The following is a 16737-nucleotide window of genomic DNA, read 5'->3' as shown; positions in this document are numbered from 1 at the left end:
AGCTCATTGCATTGAATCCCTTTATTTCCTTCATGTTGCCCACAATCACAGTACTGTGCATTAGGACACAGGAACGTAGGACAGTAGAGATGGAAAAGGCCTCAGGAGGTCATCTAAGTCCAACCCCCTGGTGAAGGCAGAATCAATCCTGGTTAAACCATCCCAGCCAAATGTCCCTGTCTAACCTGCACTTGAAAATTTCCAGGAATGGAGATTCTACAGCCTCTCTAGCTAGCCCGCTCCAACGCTTAACTATTATTATACTCAGAAGATTCTTCTTTTTCTCCAAACTAAATCTCTTTTACTGGAGCTTGAAGCTATTGCTTCTAGTCCTATCCCCTACAGTCACAGAGAATAGTCTACCTCCATCCTCTTTATAAATCAACTTTCAAGTATCTGAAAGCCAGTTATAGCCTTCCCACCATTTTCTTTTCAAGACTAAATAATCCTAGGTCATAAACCATGTTTCCTAGGCCTCAAGTCATTTTTTCACTCTCCACAGGAGTTTTATTCTAATCTGTCCACATCTTTCTTAAAATCTGGGGCTCAAAACTGGATACAGTACTCCAGGCAAGACCTCACCGGTGGTGAACAGAACAAAAGAATCACTTTCCTTGATTTGTAAAAGGAAACACTTGTTTATATAACCCAATATAGTTGTTTTGTTTTTCTTGTTTGTTTCTTGGCATGTTTAATACCCTTCCATACCTAGATGACAACAGCTTCATGTTGTATTCTCACTATCGAATGCTGAACTTGAGCAATTCAGGATTTCAAGCTTCTAAAGCATTATCATAATTTATTTTTCCACTAAGCAACTCATGTACAGGTGTTTGCACCAAAGGGCAAGAGTAAGCTTAACATGTGACTACAAACACAAGGCCTTCCACATCCCAGAATTCTGCAGCCAATACTAATCACTTCAGGCATTTATACACGTGCTCAAATCATCTCCTGTATCAGTGTTCCCACACTGAAAAGTGGCAGCAGGGGCACTTTAAAGCGCCTCCTCTGCCATTTTTCAGCATGGGGATGCTAACACACATGACGCTGCAGTCTGCTGGAGGGCAGCAATTACCACACTCCAGCAGACTCTATTAATCAAGTCATAACATAATTACAGCATGTTGGAGCAGCCTCTCTGTGTGTGTACAGGTGCCCTTCATCTCTGCTTCAAAATTCTTTCGCTCTGTGCCTACTACACCAGCTGAAGAATGCTATTTCCTCATCACTCAAGATTTTCCTTCACTATGTATTTTTTTTAAAGTTCACTCACCTCATTTTTACTCCTGCACAGACATCTACTGTACAAGCTGCTGAAGTTGTACAAATACAAAAGAAAGAAGCACCCTATTTCTAAAGCACGGCAGAGAACTTTACTAGTTGCCATCAGAAGTGTGGACCTGAGCTAAAGTCTTGAAAACTGGAACAAAGAGTAAGTTATGTGATGGACTGGAAGAAATTGTGGGGAGTTAAAGCTCCCACAATGTAGAGCTAAAGTAACCCCATAAGGCAGCTCACTGGGACATAGCAGAGGGGGCTTAAGATGTCTACTGTGCATCTTTTGTGGCTATAGTAATTCCCTGTGCCAAAATCCTACATTAGCAAAAGTAGCCAAAACACAAGCACATAATCAATGGCAGTGTTGGAAGCCATAGGTCAACACAAATCCTACCAGTAAAGCTTTCCAAGGTAAACATGGTCCCAAACCAGTAATTTCACTAAGTCCCGAGTTACATACCCAAAATTCATGGCACTACAAAGCTAGTTAAAAAACTTATTATCCCCAACCTACTTTAAATGAAACCTCTAGCCTTAATGTAGACCCAAGAGAGCAAAAATATGAAAAAGTTGCTTTCAATAATTATATTCTTCCATCCAGCTCCAGTGAGCCACAATGTTTTCTTTTTCACTTTGATCTGACAAGAATTACATCTTTGAAAAATATGACTTGTTACCACCTGTAGAGGGAGAAGAATAGTACCAGTAATTACTCAAAAATTATGCTCTTTGAAAGGAAATCATCTTCAAACTGCTCTTTTTCATTTGATATTTTACTTATGACTACAGCACAAAAAAGTGACGCGGATATTTTTTCCAATCACATCATGCACATAAACACATGCAAGCATACATAAAAGCTTTCTAGCCGATGATCAAGGGTTAGCCTACAAATTTAACAAAACCAAGGACTCATCCATACAGAATAATTCACTCAAGCATCGAACAAATAGCCTCACTAATATATAAGCACTTGAAGGTATTCCAAAATGTTTCTGTCAAACTGTCAATATGAAAACGGAACATAACATGACTAACACTGACCAGTAAGAAAGTTAGATTTTTAACTTCCAAGAACTAGGAGGTTTTCTTTAAAAGCTTCATTCACACGTTCTTGAGGTAGATAAAATCCCTCTGAATTTAACATATTAAAATAAGAGTATATATTTTTTTAAAAGATACATTTTAGGCTCCACATTTACCTGCGTTTAATCCAGAACCACTTCTTGTTTCATTTAAAAAACTCTTACATAAACAAAGTCTTAATTAATCCCTTTTATTTTTGCCCCAGCAGTGGGCAATTATTTTGGCTGAAGGGCAACTTAAGTTGTGCTGAGCTCTTGAGGGCTGCAAGGGTAGCCCTGCCCTTTAACAAGTGCCCTGCCCTCTGGTCACCTTTTTGGGACGGGAAGTCCCACCCCCTAACCCCTGACCTTTGCCACCAAAACTCCCTCCCTTTGCCCCAGAAGTACTCCTTCTGAGATGAAGGGTGGGGGGTGCCATCTGGGAACCAGGAAAAAAAAGAAAAAACAACCAAATGAATCACATACAAAAACTAAACATCAACTATACCATATTTTAGAGGTGCACGGATACATTGATCTGATATCGGATCAGCACCAGTATAAAGAAAATTGGCTGATAATTTGGTAGATAAATGCCCGTGCATGTGCACAGCTGCAGTGCAGCATGCAGGCAGCAAGAGGCACAGCCCAGCAGCTTGAAGAGCTGTGTGTAGATGATGAGTTTGTTGTGGTGGAAGGGGAGGGGGGGCACCATGTGCCCCTAGACCTGCACAGGGTGGGCGGGCTGCAGCGGGCTAGTCTCGGTGGGGCTGTGCTCTGGGCAGGTAGCAGTGGCACTGGGGGGGGGGGACTATGGCAAAATTTGGGGTGCAGCCCCCCCATAGTCCCCCTCCCAGCACCACCGCCACCTGGCCTAAGTCCAGTCAGCACTGAGAAGAGCCCGACACAGCCCCTGCAGCTGCAGCCCATCCTGCACACACCCCTCCCCCCATGCCCTCCCCCAAAGGCCCTCCGAACGAGCCGCAGCTTGATCCTATGCCCCACCCAAGCAGCATCTGCCCCTGCCCCACTCTCTACCTCACTGCAGGAGGCGGTGATTTGCCCCCCCACACCTCTACCCTGCCTCCTCCCATTCTATCACAATGGACTTACCAGCTGCATGCAACTAAATCAGAAATCAGATCAGAATCAGCTGATGTGCCTCTTTAAAAATCAGCTATTGATATCAGCCCCCAAAATCTGTCAGTGCACCCCCTACCATATTTTAATTTTATTTCAAAAAAAATTTCCCCCAGTTTGTGTGTCTGCATAGCATACATGGTACATAATAGACCAAAATAGATATTACTCTTGTATAGGGTGTGGGGGGTAGAGGGATGCAATTGAGGGGGGGTTGTGTGCACGTGTGTGATGGGGAACCCTGTAGCACATGGCTCCCGAGTCCCCAGCCCCACATGGCTGCAGCATGCAGAGCCAACCTGGCCCAGCCCCATGCATGCAGCTCCCGCACTCCCACCCAAGTCCCTGGCTGCATGTGGTGGCAGCATGCAGGGAAAGCTCCGCCCAGCCCCATAGCATGCCGCTTCCCATGCTCCCACCCGAGTCCCTGGCCGCACACTTCCTGGCCCCACAGTACACGACTCCCTGTGCTCTTAGTTCTGTTCCCCTCCTACAGAAGTCCCTGACCCTGGACTGGTGGAGCTCTTACCTGAATTTCTACTCCTGCAGGCAGAGAGGGATGGGAAACAGCCACAGGGCTGCCAGGCAAAAACCTCTGCCAGGCAGAAGCTCATCTCTGGTGACCCCCTACCTTGGGGCTAGGGGCGGGTCAGACCAGGCTGGGGTGGGGGTTGGTTGCTTAGCAACCAGAGCCAGCACCTCCTACATGGAGGCACCAGCTTTCATAGGGGCAGCCAAGGGCCTGGGCCAGTGATAATTGTCTTTTGGCTTCTGGAAAGTCTCTGCGGGCCATATGGAATCACCTAGTGGGCCAAATCCGGCCCATGGGCCATATTTTGCCCACCCCTGCTTTAGACCTTTTCTAAATGCATTTTGAAAAACCTTTCTAAATACCTTTTCCAAATACAGAAATTAAGTAGGGTGAATTCAAAAGTTAAGAGACTGAAAACATTACACGCTGGAGCAGTGGTCACCAACCAGTCGATCTCGACTGACTGGTCGATCATGGGCTTCAATAGTAGATCTCAGTCTGTCAGGCTCCATGATCAGGAGCAACAGGACGCATGCAGCTGGGCTGAGCCACACCCCCTGCCACCGGGGCTGGGCAAGGCGAGTGGGGTCAGAAAAGCTTGTCTGGGAGGCAAGGGGGCGAGCAGGGGCATAGTAGATCCTGGGGTGCCAAAAAGTGTTCTTAACCATAAAAAGGTTGGAGACCACTGCACTAGAGAATCTTACGAGAGTTTCCCAATGGTACTATTCCTGGGTCTGCTGAACCGAAGGTGATACTACAATGGGATTCCTAGTATATAAAAGATTCTTTGGCTCCTTTACCAAAGCAAAAAGCAATTCCATGATGCATGCATACCAATTTTGTTTAGTAGAAATGGAGGCTATGCCTCTCAGGGGGCAAATGCAATCCATGAACTTTATGTTCTAGTTCTGCAGCATCAAACATACAGCGTTATCCAGAGCTCTCCCAACTCTATCCAGAAGTTGGGAGGCATGGCCAGGGGTAAGTGAAGTGATCTGCTTGCACAATCTGGGGCCCTTGGGCCCCGATTGATGTGGCAATCAGCAGCAGGAGGGCAAGTGAAGACTGATGCAGGTTTTGATCATCCCCCAACTATTTTGGCCATCTGAACTGCCATGGCCCTACCTTCTTCACTGTACCTGCCACTGCCTTGTGCTGGAGGAGCCACCACTGCATGCCCAGGTCAGAGCTGGAGCCACTTATGCCACCATTGCTGCATGCCCTGTTCCCTGTGCCAGAGTCAGGGGTTCCAGAGCTGCCACTGCCACTATGACCCAGTTGGACCGAAACCACAAGGAACCCAAAGTCCAGATCTGGCCCAGGGCACAAAGTGAGTTTAACACCCCTGTTCTAGTTAATTAATAATATTCGTGTCATTTAGCAATGTCTGCACTTGTAAACATTTTAAAAGCAAAGGGCCCAGACTAAAAGTTTAAAAACAAAATGCAATAAGATGCACACACATGCTTATGCACTCTCATCCTACCATAAAAGCTGTGTAATTTGGTACAAGTCACCTAATGCACTACTTAATTCAAGCTATAATTTACTAGTGGGACAGCAGGAAATAGAACACTTGTGCACAAAAATCAATGTGGAGAAAGAAGCCAGTTCTCTCACATTAATGTAGCAGTAAATTTCTGTTTTTTATAAAAAGTTATGAATTACAGACTGAGCCACTAACACTAATTTGATATATACAAACTTGTAAAAATACCATTAAAAAAACAAAACAGTATTATTTTAAACAAAATCTACAATAACAATTAATAGTTCTGGGTGCTCCTTTCTGATCCAATGTTAGAAGGTAAAATAGTAAGAATATTACATTTTAAAAATGTGGAAATTTTTTGCTGGCAACACAAAAAATAATAAAAATCTTGTGACACTAAAAGCTTTGCTCAGTTTTCAAATTATAAATATATTTGGCACCAAAAGGAAAGTCCTGTTTTTCAGTAAGGTGCATTTATTCCATATTTCATTTTGGCGAGCTAGACTGATCAAATTTAAGAGTAATCAAATCAGGCTCGCTCTCTCTCATTTTTTTTAACATTACATATCAATTTGACTGTAAAAGATACTCTTCTATTGATCTTTAAGTATTAAAGTTCTTCAAATACCCTGTATACAAGAGAAATACCTGAGTCAACACCAAATATGCAAGGTGGACAACCTGTTCCTTGTATCTTAACTTTCAAACAAAATCTGAGAAAAACTATTGCAGTCCTTTGGAATATAGGAGATCACATATCACCTGCGGTTAAGGTACATAGATACAATCTAGTGTTTGAAGGAAGTATCTAAACACGTACTGTATTTACTTGAACAAGACAACCATGAATATAAGACAATCTCCCAATAAGTAGATTCTATATATGGAAAAATTAGAAATTTGTTATAATTTTCCAGGTATATAAATCTAATTATTGGAGGTTTGTTTTGATTTTGCCCCCTTCCCACCCCTACAGCAGGGAAAATACATCTGGGGCAGGAGTAGGCAACGTTTTTGGGCAGAGTGCCAAAAACACCCACAATATCAACTTATAAGACGTTGGTGTGCCAGAGACATATGGCAGGGGGAGCTGCAAGGGACCTGATCCTTGTGGCAGCACAGCCCCTTCCCTGCTGTCTGCCTCAAAGTGCATATGCATCCACTACCAGCAATGAGCCGGCTGGGTCTTCGCAGATCCAGGTACAGCCACTTGGAACCTCCTGGTTGCCTGCCACAGCTGACCCAGGCTCTGGGCAGGCCCCTGGCACCCACCATGGAGCCTGGGCTGTTTGCAGGAGGTGGCAAGGAGGCTGAAAGCAGCTACACTGAGGTCCACAGAGCCCCAGCCTGGCTCATTGCCAGAGGCAGGTGGCAGGGAAGAGGCCAGCAATGTACTGCCACGACAAGGATCAGGCTCCTTGCAGCTCCCCTCCCATCCACCCCGAGGCATGTGCAAAGCAAAATGCCTTTGCATGCCACACTCTGCCACCAGTGACAGGGGTTGCCTACCCCTGACCTGCTGGAAGAGACAGAGGGCAATGGAGCTTGTCTACCCCTGAAGAAGCTGGAAGAGACAGAGGGCAATGGAGTTCCCTTGCCCTCCATCTCCCCCAGCTTCCTCCCCCTGCAGTCCCTTCCCCCCACTTTTTACTGTCAGACCCTGCTCTCCCTAAGCACATGGAAGTGAGGGGGATATATGAAAACACTGACCTGAAAATAAACATACCTGTAGTAATTTGTATATAGGCAAATTACAGGCACCCAAAGACTTAGTTCATCCAGAATTGATGCCTTTTTTTGAAACTGCTGCAAGTTTTATCACAGTTACGCCAGAAACACACTTATAAGCAGCACTTTTGAACATACTTATATATAGTACAAACTATGCATGATATTAGTCCAAGGCCAAAAGGCTCAAATTTACCATACGGTTCACTGGACTGGGCCAGAACACAGTCAACAGTGTTTCAAGCCACAGTGACCCCACAACTCACCACTGCTTAGTATGTGTGTGTAATCCAGTTACCTCCTCCCCTCTACACGAAGGATCCATGTGCTAATCAGACCCTCACTCATGACTGGAATCAGGCGTTATTGTCACGAGTCCTGGGATCCTCCAAAAATTTGTATGCAGATGAGGCACAAGACAACCTGGTCCAGTTCTACCTCATGGAAGACGGCGACACACTAATTATATGCAACTGGCTGAAAGAAGGGGCAAGAGGGCTTCTGGCTGAACTGTTTGGGGCCCCATTTGGTAATGTTTACCAGACATTTAAGCCTCGTGAAGAAACAGGAATCACTGGAAATGGGAATGAGAGGTACAGCTCAGCTGTGAGAATGAAGAGGAAGTTTAAATGTATTCAATCTAGTGGCTCACCATGACTTGAAAGAGTTGGCACTGAGGGAGACTGAGCACAATAGGCACTACCATGTATCTTAATTTTATTCAGATGGGCCACACTAGCCTATCCTTGTGGTAGGTTCCCATCAGTATGTTTGCTCAATATGGGCCATGTGATTTATAGTCGTGTTCAGTGTTGGCTACATTTAAATCAGCATCACCATTGTTTTTTATTACTGAGCACATGGTGGTTTTGGCATCAGTTTAATGACAGGCAGTGTATTTAATAAGGTTTCCTTGTACACAAGTGTAAGGGAAGAGCCCTTGCCTTCCCCCAGTCCCAACTGGGGGGGAAAACTGAGAAATTCAGATATAACTCAGGACTTGCAGGAAACCTGGGTTCAGTACTTGATTCAGAGTAACAGAGACTTAAGCTCACAGGACTGAGGAGCCACATTCCTTACATAGCACCTTCAATCGTATAGCTTGCATACACACACATTTAGAAGTCCTGAGAAAGCTAACAACACTTTATTTAGTGTACAAATATTACAATCTAGTGTTATTTTGAAATCCTATTTTAACATATGGGGCAAGGAGGAGGAAGATCACTGCTTCCTCTCCCCATTTTCCAGGAGCATGAAACAACTGCTGCACTGATTCACTTGTATTTTAAACAAAACTGGTTCACACAGTTGTACACTAAAAGCAACTTATTTGGATATTTAAACTTGACTCTTACTCGATTAGAAAGATTTTTACATACAACTCTATATAATCACAATAAAAAACTCTTTCCATCATCCAAAAAATAATTTACAGCAAAACAATTCCAAGATTAAAAAAGAAAAAAGAAAAAAGAAAAAATCCCCACACCCCCAACATTAACCCACAAGAAGAAGAGAGAGAGAGAGAACTGGATCTATTGCTGCTGTTCTTGTTTTTTATCCTCTCCTGAGGGAAATTAATCAATCTATACAGCAGCCTTCACAGATTTTAGAGCAGAGCACCAGCAAGTGCTTTTTGGATAGATGGCTGTGAACACAAAGAGCTTTCTTCTCTTCCCAGTTCAAGGTCATTATAAACTATTATGAACAGGAGTTGAAAAATAAGATCACCCAAAGTAAAGAGAGATTTTTGCATGGCCAATTGGGCTGTCTGAGCCCAGAAAACTAAAATGCCTCCTCTGGAAGGGAAGTTGAGCAGACATGAGCAGAACAGTACAGGTGTTCAAAGTTCTCTCTCTGGAGGGACTAGAAAAACAGAACAAATGACACCACTATTTTTTAAGTTACGATATAAATAGGGAGACAGGAACCAATGAAGGCCTAGGGACTGGAAGAGAAGGCTCAAAAGGAACAGGAATGTGTATTACTGCTCCTTGAAGAGGAAGGGAATAGGGACAAAGGACCACTGGCTTACTGCTCAACTACAAGACTCTTTCCTATAAGAGCCAAGCACATCAGTTTATAGTGCTGAGGTTAAAAATCATGACAAAGCTTACTCTAAAGTGAAAAAAAGGACCACTACCCAAGAAAAGGAACTACCTTTGCCTTGTTTGTTATACCAACTCCCAAAGGCATTTTCAGGATATGTCTACACATGCACTCCAATATGCATTAGCCTATTTTAATGCACATCAACTAACTAGCATGTTTTTCAGTGACATTTTAATGTGCATTAAAATAGGCTAACATCCACTAAGTGTCACTTAAAAATCCATGTTCTCTAGTTAATAAGCATTAAAATATGTTAATGCAGAGTTTCCTAGCACCTCACAATGTAGGTACTAGATTTAATGTGCATTAACGTACATGTAGATGCACCCTTAGATAGCTTTATTATGAGTGCTACATGAGAATTTAAGTAGAACAGCATAACAACCTGGGAAAGCAGCAGAAACAAAGACAGCAGCAGCAAAGATATCCTGGAAATAAGAAGAATTGAGGACAGCATTAAAGTTAACTTATTAAAAGCTAGAGCTAACTTACAGAATCATAAATATGCACCCCTGGAAGGGACCTTAAGAGGCCATCTATTCCATCTAAGGCAGGTTTCAACTACACTATTAAGACCATCCACCGAGATAGAGGTTGTTTCAGTTGGTCTATTCTACCCCTTCCCAAAAAGGAGATTATTCCAATACTTCACTACCCTTACTATAAAAAAATAAAGACAGTGCATTTTTCCCTGGACAATTTGCTCCTATTTTTGACCCAGAACAGAAATATACTGGGATTGGTGTTTACACACATGACCCTTCCTATCAGAATTTAGTGAGCAGACCAATACACTGCCATTTTTCTGCCACTGATTCAGTGATACAATCCCAGGACAACCATTCAGGAGCATTTAGTGTTGTCCCAGGTTAAACTATTAGCACTTATCCTGTGAAACTTTTTAACAATTTATAAAATGGGGGACAAAGAACATGAACATTTGAATGATGCAAGAAAAGCAACCAACTCCACCATTTTGCAAGCGCTAAGCATCAGCAGAGCGTGTATACCATGTACAACAGCTGGCAACAACAGCACCACAAGTTCAGAAACATTTTACATAGGGACAAAGAATAATATGCAGCCAAAGATGATTTGGACTATAAGCCTAAAAGCAAGTAGCACATATATTAATTTTAAATTGCATGCAAACACAAACCAATACAGTGCCAGAAACACCAATATCAACCCTGAAAAAAAGCCCCAGGCACCCAATAAAACTCCTCACTTTAAATAATTACTTATCATCAACTAAGGAATTAGGTGAACTTAATGTATGGATTAATTAAGTGGGCTAGATGCAATTTGCTGTAGTGGCAAGGAAAAATATATCCCTTTTTTTTTTTTTTGTTAGAAATTACGTTGTGTCCTTGGTCTCTTCCAAGAGAGAGCACTTATTGAATGGACAGGGGAAAAACGCCTTCAGGAAACAGAGCAATGCTCAGAAGAAAATAATAGAGCTTGAGAATAAAAAACAATAGAGCTGATGGGGCCAAAGGGGGAACTGACTTGGAGGTGTTATAAGGGCTGTCTGTAAGATGGCCAGGGTCTTTGGATTTTTCATAGGCTACAGAAGGATCCAAGTAGCCAGGAAAAGGATCCAAGTAGCCAGGACTGACAGAATCAGCAGGGAGGCTGATTTTTGGAGATATTGGCAGGACTTCCCACTGGCTACCACCTAGCCCCCTGACAGCATAAGAAACTTTTCTTTTTGTTCCATCTTAAAACACTATGGTAAGTTTATCTCGTACGATTCTTTTCTCCTATATAAACAAATCCTTTTGATGTCTGTCTCTTTACTGAGTACTTGTGGTGAAGAGTCATTTCTGGACGAGTGATATTCCAGGAAAACCCATTCTATGGGGAGGGGGGTCTAAAAATTTATTTCACAACCCAAAAAGAAGCCACCTAGAGCTGACAGAGATTCCCCTGCTGCAGCTGTGAAGTCCTGTATAACAGCAGTGAAGGCGAGGCCATGGAGATATGCAGTTATCCCAGGCCAAACCTTAGTCTGTTTGTTGAGACAAGCAGCAGGACAGCAAGTAGAAACTCTGGGCTCTAGGGGTACCCCCTAGGGACAGGTTGTGACAGAGACAAAATTAAGTTATCCACAGATGCTTCCACGAAGGGTATTGATACAACCAGAAGTAATGGATTTACAGCTGCTTAACAACAGTATGCTGATGCTTTTGGGGAAAACCATGCATAAAGATTTTAGCTGAAAAGTCATTTCCCTACCCCACCACCTGCAAAAAAAAGCCTCACATACATACAGCCAGCCTGTGTATCTTTACATGGCACTGCATTATGCAGGACAGATGTACCCTAATTTGCACCAATTAGGACATCTAGACATGCTAGATTTCTGAAGTTTTATCCTTTTTGACAGCAGTGGTGACATGTAGGGGGTGCACGGGGGTACATGTGAACCCCCTGAGGGGCTGGTGCACTCCCTGACAGGCTGCACTCCTCACTTAGGCAATGGGCAGGTGGGAGCGCTGGTGCTCCCCCCTTTGAGTGCTGTCCGGGGTGTGGGAGCGCCGGATGAAGCATCACAGCCACTTCCCCATCGGTGAGTTTTGCTGCGGGGGGACCGCCCCCCTGGGTCACTGACTGGTTGCTGGGGGGAACATGTGCCCCCCCAACTAAGGTGGCACCAGTCACCCATGTTTTACATCATACCTGGATAGTATTATAGGAATCTACATCAAATAAACAAGCTTAAAACTTTGATTTTAGTCAACTAATTAAAGGAAAAAAATTAAATGATACTCTATTTGTAGAGGTTTTATTTCAAAGTAAACATATATACACACACTATCTGCAGCTGTATATCCAGATTATCATACTATAATCAAAAAAATGAGGACTGTTATATTTAAACTTTCAAAAAAAACTTACCCTAGAAAGTGCATGTCTAAAAACACAGAAAGAAAGAATGCATACACCTAAAAAACAATAGGGGACACCAAAGCAGCTCTTACCTCTCTGACTTCATGGATTTGACCAGACTGCTGGTTCTTGGCTCTTCGGGCTGCTGCCGGAGATTTGTGATGTGTAATGGTGACAACCATAGGCCCACTTTGACTCAGGTGTTTTTGACTGCTAGGAGATGCAGAATTAGTTGTTCCATGAGGAAGCAAAGAGAAGCTTCTGTTTCGTGAGGAATTACTCTAGAACAAACAGGATAATTCATTTTAATACACACACAAACATCATATGCAATTTAATGTAGTACTTTAGAAGAAAGACTATATATTTTATCATAAAACTGAACCTGGAGGTTCAAAGGCACTCTGGCCTTGCTAATGAAAGTAATATGTATGAAAAAGTCTGCTATGTGTTTTATCTTTTGGGATGTCCAAGGCATGGTCCCCAGTTCCAGTGCATGAACACAAACATGGTCCCCAGTTCAAGTCCACTGCTATATTTAATATGCTATAGGCATCCTTGTAATCAAACACTGTTTAAAAGATGACTACTAACCTACTTCATAAGAACAAAAAAGTATCCCAATGATATTAATAACAATTTTTTTTTTTAAATAAAAAGACACTGACCTGTAATTCATAAGACATGCTTGCTGAATTACTGTATTTGCTCAATTGTAAGACAAGGTTTTTCCCCAACACTTAACATGGGAGGTGGGGAGAAGCCCCTTGTCTTAGAATCAAGTACAGTGGTGATGGAGGGGCAGGCAGCTGCTGTGGCTCAGGCTCCAGCCCCTATCTAGGGTCAGTGCCACAGCCACAGCAGCTGCCTGCCCCAACCCACTGCTCTCCTGCTTTCCCTTTTCTTTCCCCTGCTAACCCTTGCTCCACATCAGCAGTCTCCTTGCATGCTGCAGCCTGGGGCACTGTGTATGACCCCAGCCCCATAGCAGTGGTGCGCAGCATACGTGGCTGCAACAGAGGCTGGGGTGGAGCTGTGCTCAGTGCCCCAGGTTGCAGTGTGAATTGAGCCTGCCAGCACAAAGCAAGGGAAAGGAAACAAGGGGGGGGAGAAGAGGGGGCAAGCTGCTTTGACTTCCCCATTCTACCTGTCCTCCTGCAGCAGTGGGGGGCAGGGGTAATGAATTAAAGATGACCCTCCAATAATTAGATTTTATACATGGAAAATTATAACAATTTTATAAATTCTCCATGTATATAATCGAATTAGTAGGGGGTCATCTTAGATTTGAGTAGATACTATTATTAACAGGAAATCTGTTAATGTTATTGCCTTTATTGGATTACTTTCTGAAGTAGTTTGGCACTTCTGTTACAAAATTCTCAGAGTAGCAACAAACATTTTAAGTTTTTGCTGGAAACCAAAGTAGGAATAGGTTTTAAAAACATTAAGAGATTGCTCTTTTAGCATGTGAACCAGAAGGGAAGGACAGAAGAGAGAGCAAGCGTCCAAAACATGATCCATCACCCATTCATGATCTATTAAAAGTCTCCTCGCTCCCGCAACTGCAACATAAGATTTCCACTATACCCACTTCTGATAATTTAAGAGTCTTGCTATTCCAGCTTCATTCAAAAGTATTTTATATTATAGAAAGTCTTAAGTACTTCAATATTCAGCTTGGCATGGATATGACTATAAGAGATATTTGTCATTACATATATCAGAGTTACATGCACACAAATAAATCTGTAGTAGGGTTGGAGTATTATAGGCATGATGGTCCAGGAAAGTGTCTAAGAAGCAAATAATTTTTGTGATAGCTGTTATTGGACCAACTGTATAGTTGGGAGAGCTGCTGGACAAGCTTTTGGACATCAAGTGCCTTTCCTCAGGAAAGGACACCTGATGCCCAAAAACTTATCCAGTTATACAGCTAGTCCAATAAAAGCTATCACAAAAATCCTCATCTCTCATAAACAGGTTATCATGAGATGGTCCATCATCACGTGATGCTACTTCCGGGTGGGTTTGATTTAAATCAAATCAATTTAAATCATGATTTAAATCATTGCTCAGGAAGACTCAAATTGAATCAGTTTCCTATAAAAAGTGAATTCTTGTTGTTGGATATCCTTTATTCATTTAAGTTCTTGAAACTGCACTTGTGTGTACACAAACCTGCAGAGAGACAATAGGGCTGATGGGCGGGTAATTAGGTCTGTTACCTTTCATCTCCATATACTGCTGTTAACAAGGATATTTATCTCTGGAGACAAACTTTCCCTATGCCTGAAGAAGGGCATTTGTGCCCAAAAGCTTTCAAAGAACAATTTTTCCAACTATTTAGTTGGTCTAAAAGAAATCACATCTACTCAAAGAACCTTATCTGCCTACGATCTCTGGAGATACAAATCCACGGTTTGAGAACTTAAACTACGCATCACAGAGATGCTTAATGGGATCTTCTAGATCAGTGGTTCTCGACCTTTTTGGTACCAAGACCCATGGGCAATCCCAACCCAGTACCCCTCACTTCCAACCCGCTGCCCCCTGCGCCCAGTCTCCCAGTGTGCAGGGTGGGGGGCGACTGTGTGGGGTGGCAGGAGGGTGGTGGCAGGAGGCCCCCAAGCAGCCCCTTGCAGATTGAAACTTTTAGAGCCTGCCAGGGAAAAGCCATGGTTTCCCACATGCTTTTCTTTAAAGGAGAATCTATTTTTTAAGTTTGTCTCTGATCCTTTCATATATTCTTGTGACCCACTTCTGTGTCACAACCTATGGGTTGAGAAACCCTGTTCTATACTGAGCACTGAGTCCCATTGGGTCAAGTGGTTTTCTTTAATCTTTACTAATCTACAGGGGAGCCTCTGGGAACCACATAAGATTCAGCCCCTAATATAGTCCATGGCCTGTTGTGACCTGTTTATAACACTTCTAAAAAGGTTACATTAATATATCACCTCAAATAGTATACAAGACATAATCCCTATTCCATGATGATATCTTTGAGCTTTAAACCACTGGCAACGCGTAGGGGATGCACACGGGTACACATACAGCCCCTGAGATTGGCGGTGCAGCCCCTGAAAGAAGCACCGACGATGCTGCCAGCTGCGTCAGCAGGCAGTCACCACTTGCCCCTCCCCCCCACCTCACTGCCAATACCATCGGAGGTGTCTGCAAGAGGTCGCTGATCGCCACAGGCCACTGCCAACAGCATCTGCAGGTGGTCGGCACCCACCACTCATCCCCCCCCAGACACCACCACAACCGCCTGCAGGAGCTCCCCGCTTGCCACCACTGCCTGAGGGTGGTTGCCATGCCCCCCCGCCTCCGGGGGCACACGTCGTTCATGCTTTAAACACATCTTAAATTAAAACTCTTTTTATATGTTTTTTTTTAAACAAACAAAAAAAAATGATTACATCAAAAAAATTGGATTTAAATAAAAATGCATTTTTTTAAATCATTGATTTTTATCCACCCTGGCTACTTTTGTCCATACTGGAAAGATTTTCTCAGTAATTAATGTAGTCACTTAGGATGGTCTATATTACATTAAACATCTCTGTTCAAGACTACTATTATTTTGTTTTTGCACAAGTAGCTGGCTTTGTTAAGGTTGTACTATTCTATTTAAGGCTTGAACCAAATATAACATGACCAACAAGGTAACATCTGAAAGCTCATTCCTTTCTGTCCTTTACAGCTAGTTATTGGCTGTATAACCATGAAGTAATGGCTGTCACTTTCATTCAAGGGCATTAAATCTAGACCTGACATGCTTAATTAACCCTAGTGCTAATTGATTAAAAAGCTATGACACTATGGTAATAGCTGCATTGACAGTAGTTTTAAAAAAGAAAAAAAATAATTAATAATCCACTTTACCAGGAGGAAGAAATGCAAGTAAATGAGGATAAAAGGACCAGTTACTTCAACAAGAGATGTGTCACTTCAAAACGATGCTGCATCCCCTACATGCACAGAACTGCTGCTGCAATCAATGGGAGCCGACTGTATTGCAACAAAACAATAGCACATAGGTCTAGATTTTGGCTACGTACACGCATTCAAATAATCTGGGAGAATTCTCCCATGTTTGTTCTCCTGGTACAGAAACTTACCCAGAGCCATGTGTATAGGCATTCAAATACTGAGGCCCTGAAGAGTGGGAAGTTTGCAGTGTTAATACTGTGCAGCCAGTGGGGGAGGGGTGGGGGACGAGAGGAGAGAGGCTGTGTACATCTCCACATGCTCTACAGACTTCCTTAGTCTGCCTGGCAACAGTGGTAACCGTGCATAGGGCAGCCCTTATTGAGCAGTCTAGGTCAGCCAAAGTCAGCCTGTGCTTCCTTACAAGTACAATGTGGGGATTGTGAAGGGGTCATGTTCTGGTGCCTGCTGTAGCAGCAGTGTCCAGCAAGCCTCACAGTCTCCCTGAGGGGAAAGCAGGCATGCTGGAGGACTATGTTCTCCGAGACAAGCTATGG

The 16737-nt window shown here is 43.1% G+C and overlaps 1 protein-coding gene across 2 annotated transcripts in view; it reads right to left on the bottom strand.

Annotated features, from left to right (window-relative positions):
- The window catches only part of OSBPL10 (oxysterol binding protein like 10), a 268835-nt gene that overhangs the window by 166286 nt on the left and 85812 nt on the right, over window positions 1-16737 (bottom strand). For both annotated transcript variants that reach the window (XM_019497986.2, XM_014603229.3), the window contains exon 4: window positions 12337-12525. In XM_019497986.2, coding sequence (XP_019353531.1) covers window positions 12337-12525 — 189 coding nt within the window. The remainder of the gene's footprint in view (window positions 1-12336; window positions 12526-16737) is intronic.

The sequence above is a fragment of the Alligator mississippiensis genome, chromosome 5, assembly GCF_030867095.1.
Source record: "Alligator mississippiensis isolate rAllMis1 chromosome 5, rAllMis1, whole genome shotgun sequence".
In the NCBI taxonomy this organism is placed as follows: domain Eukaryota; kingdom Metazoa; phylum Chordata; order Crocodylia; family Alligatoridae; genus Alligator; species Alligator mississippiensis.
The sequence above is the reverse complement of the archived record's forward strand: the minus strand, read 5'-3'. Positions and strand labels throughout refer to the sequence as shown.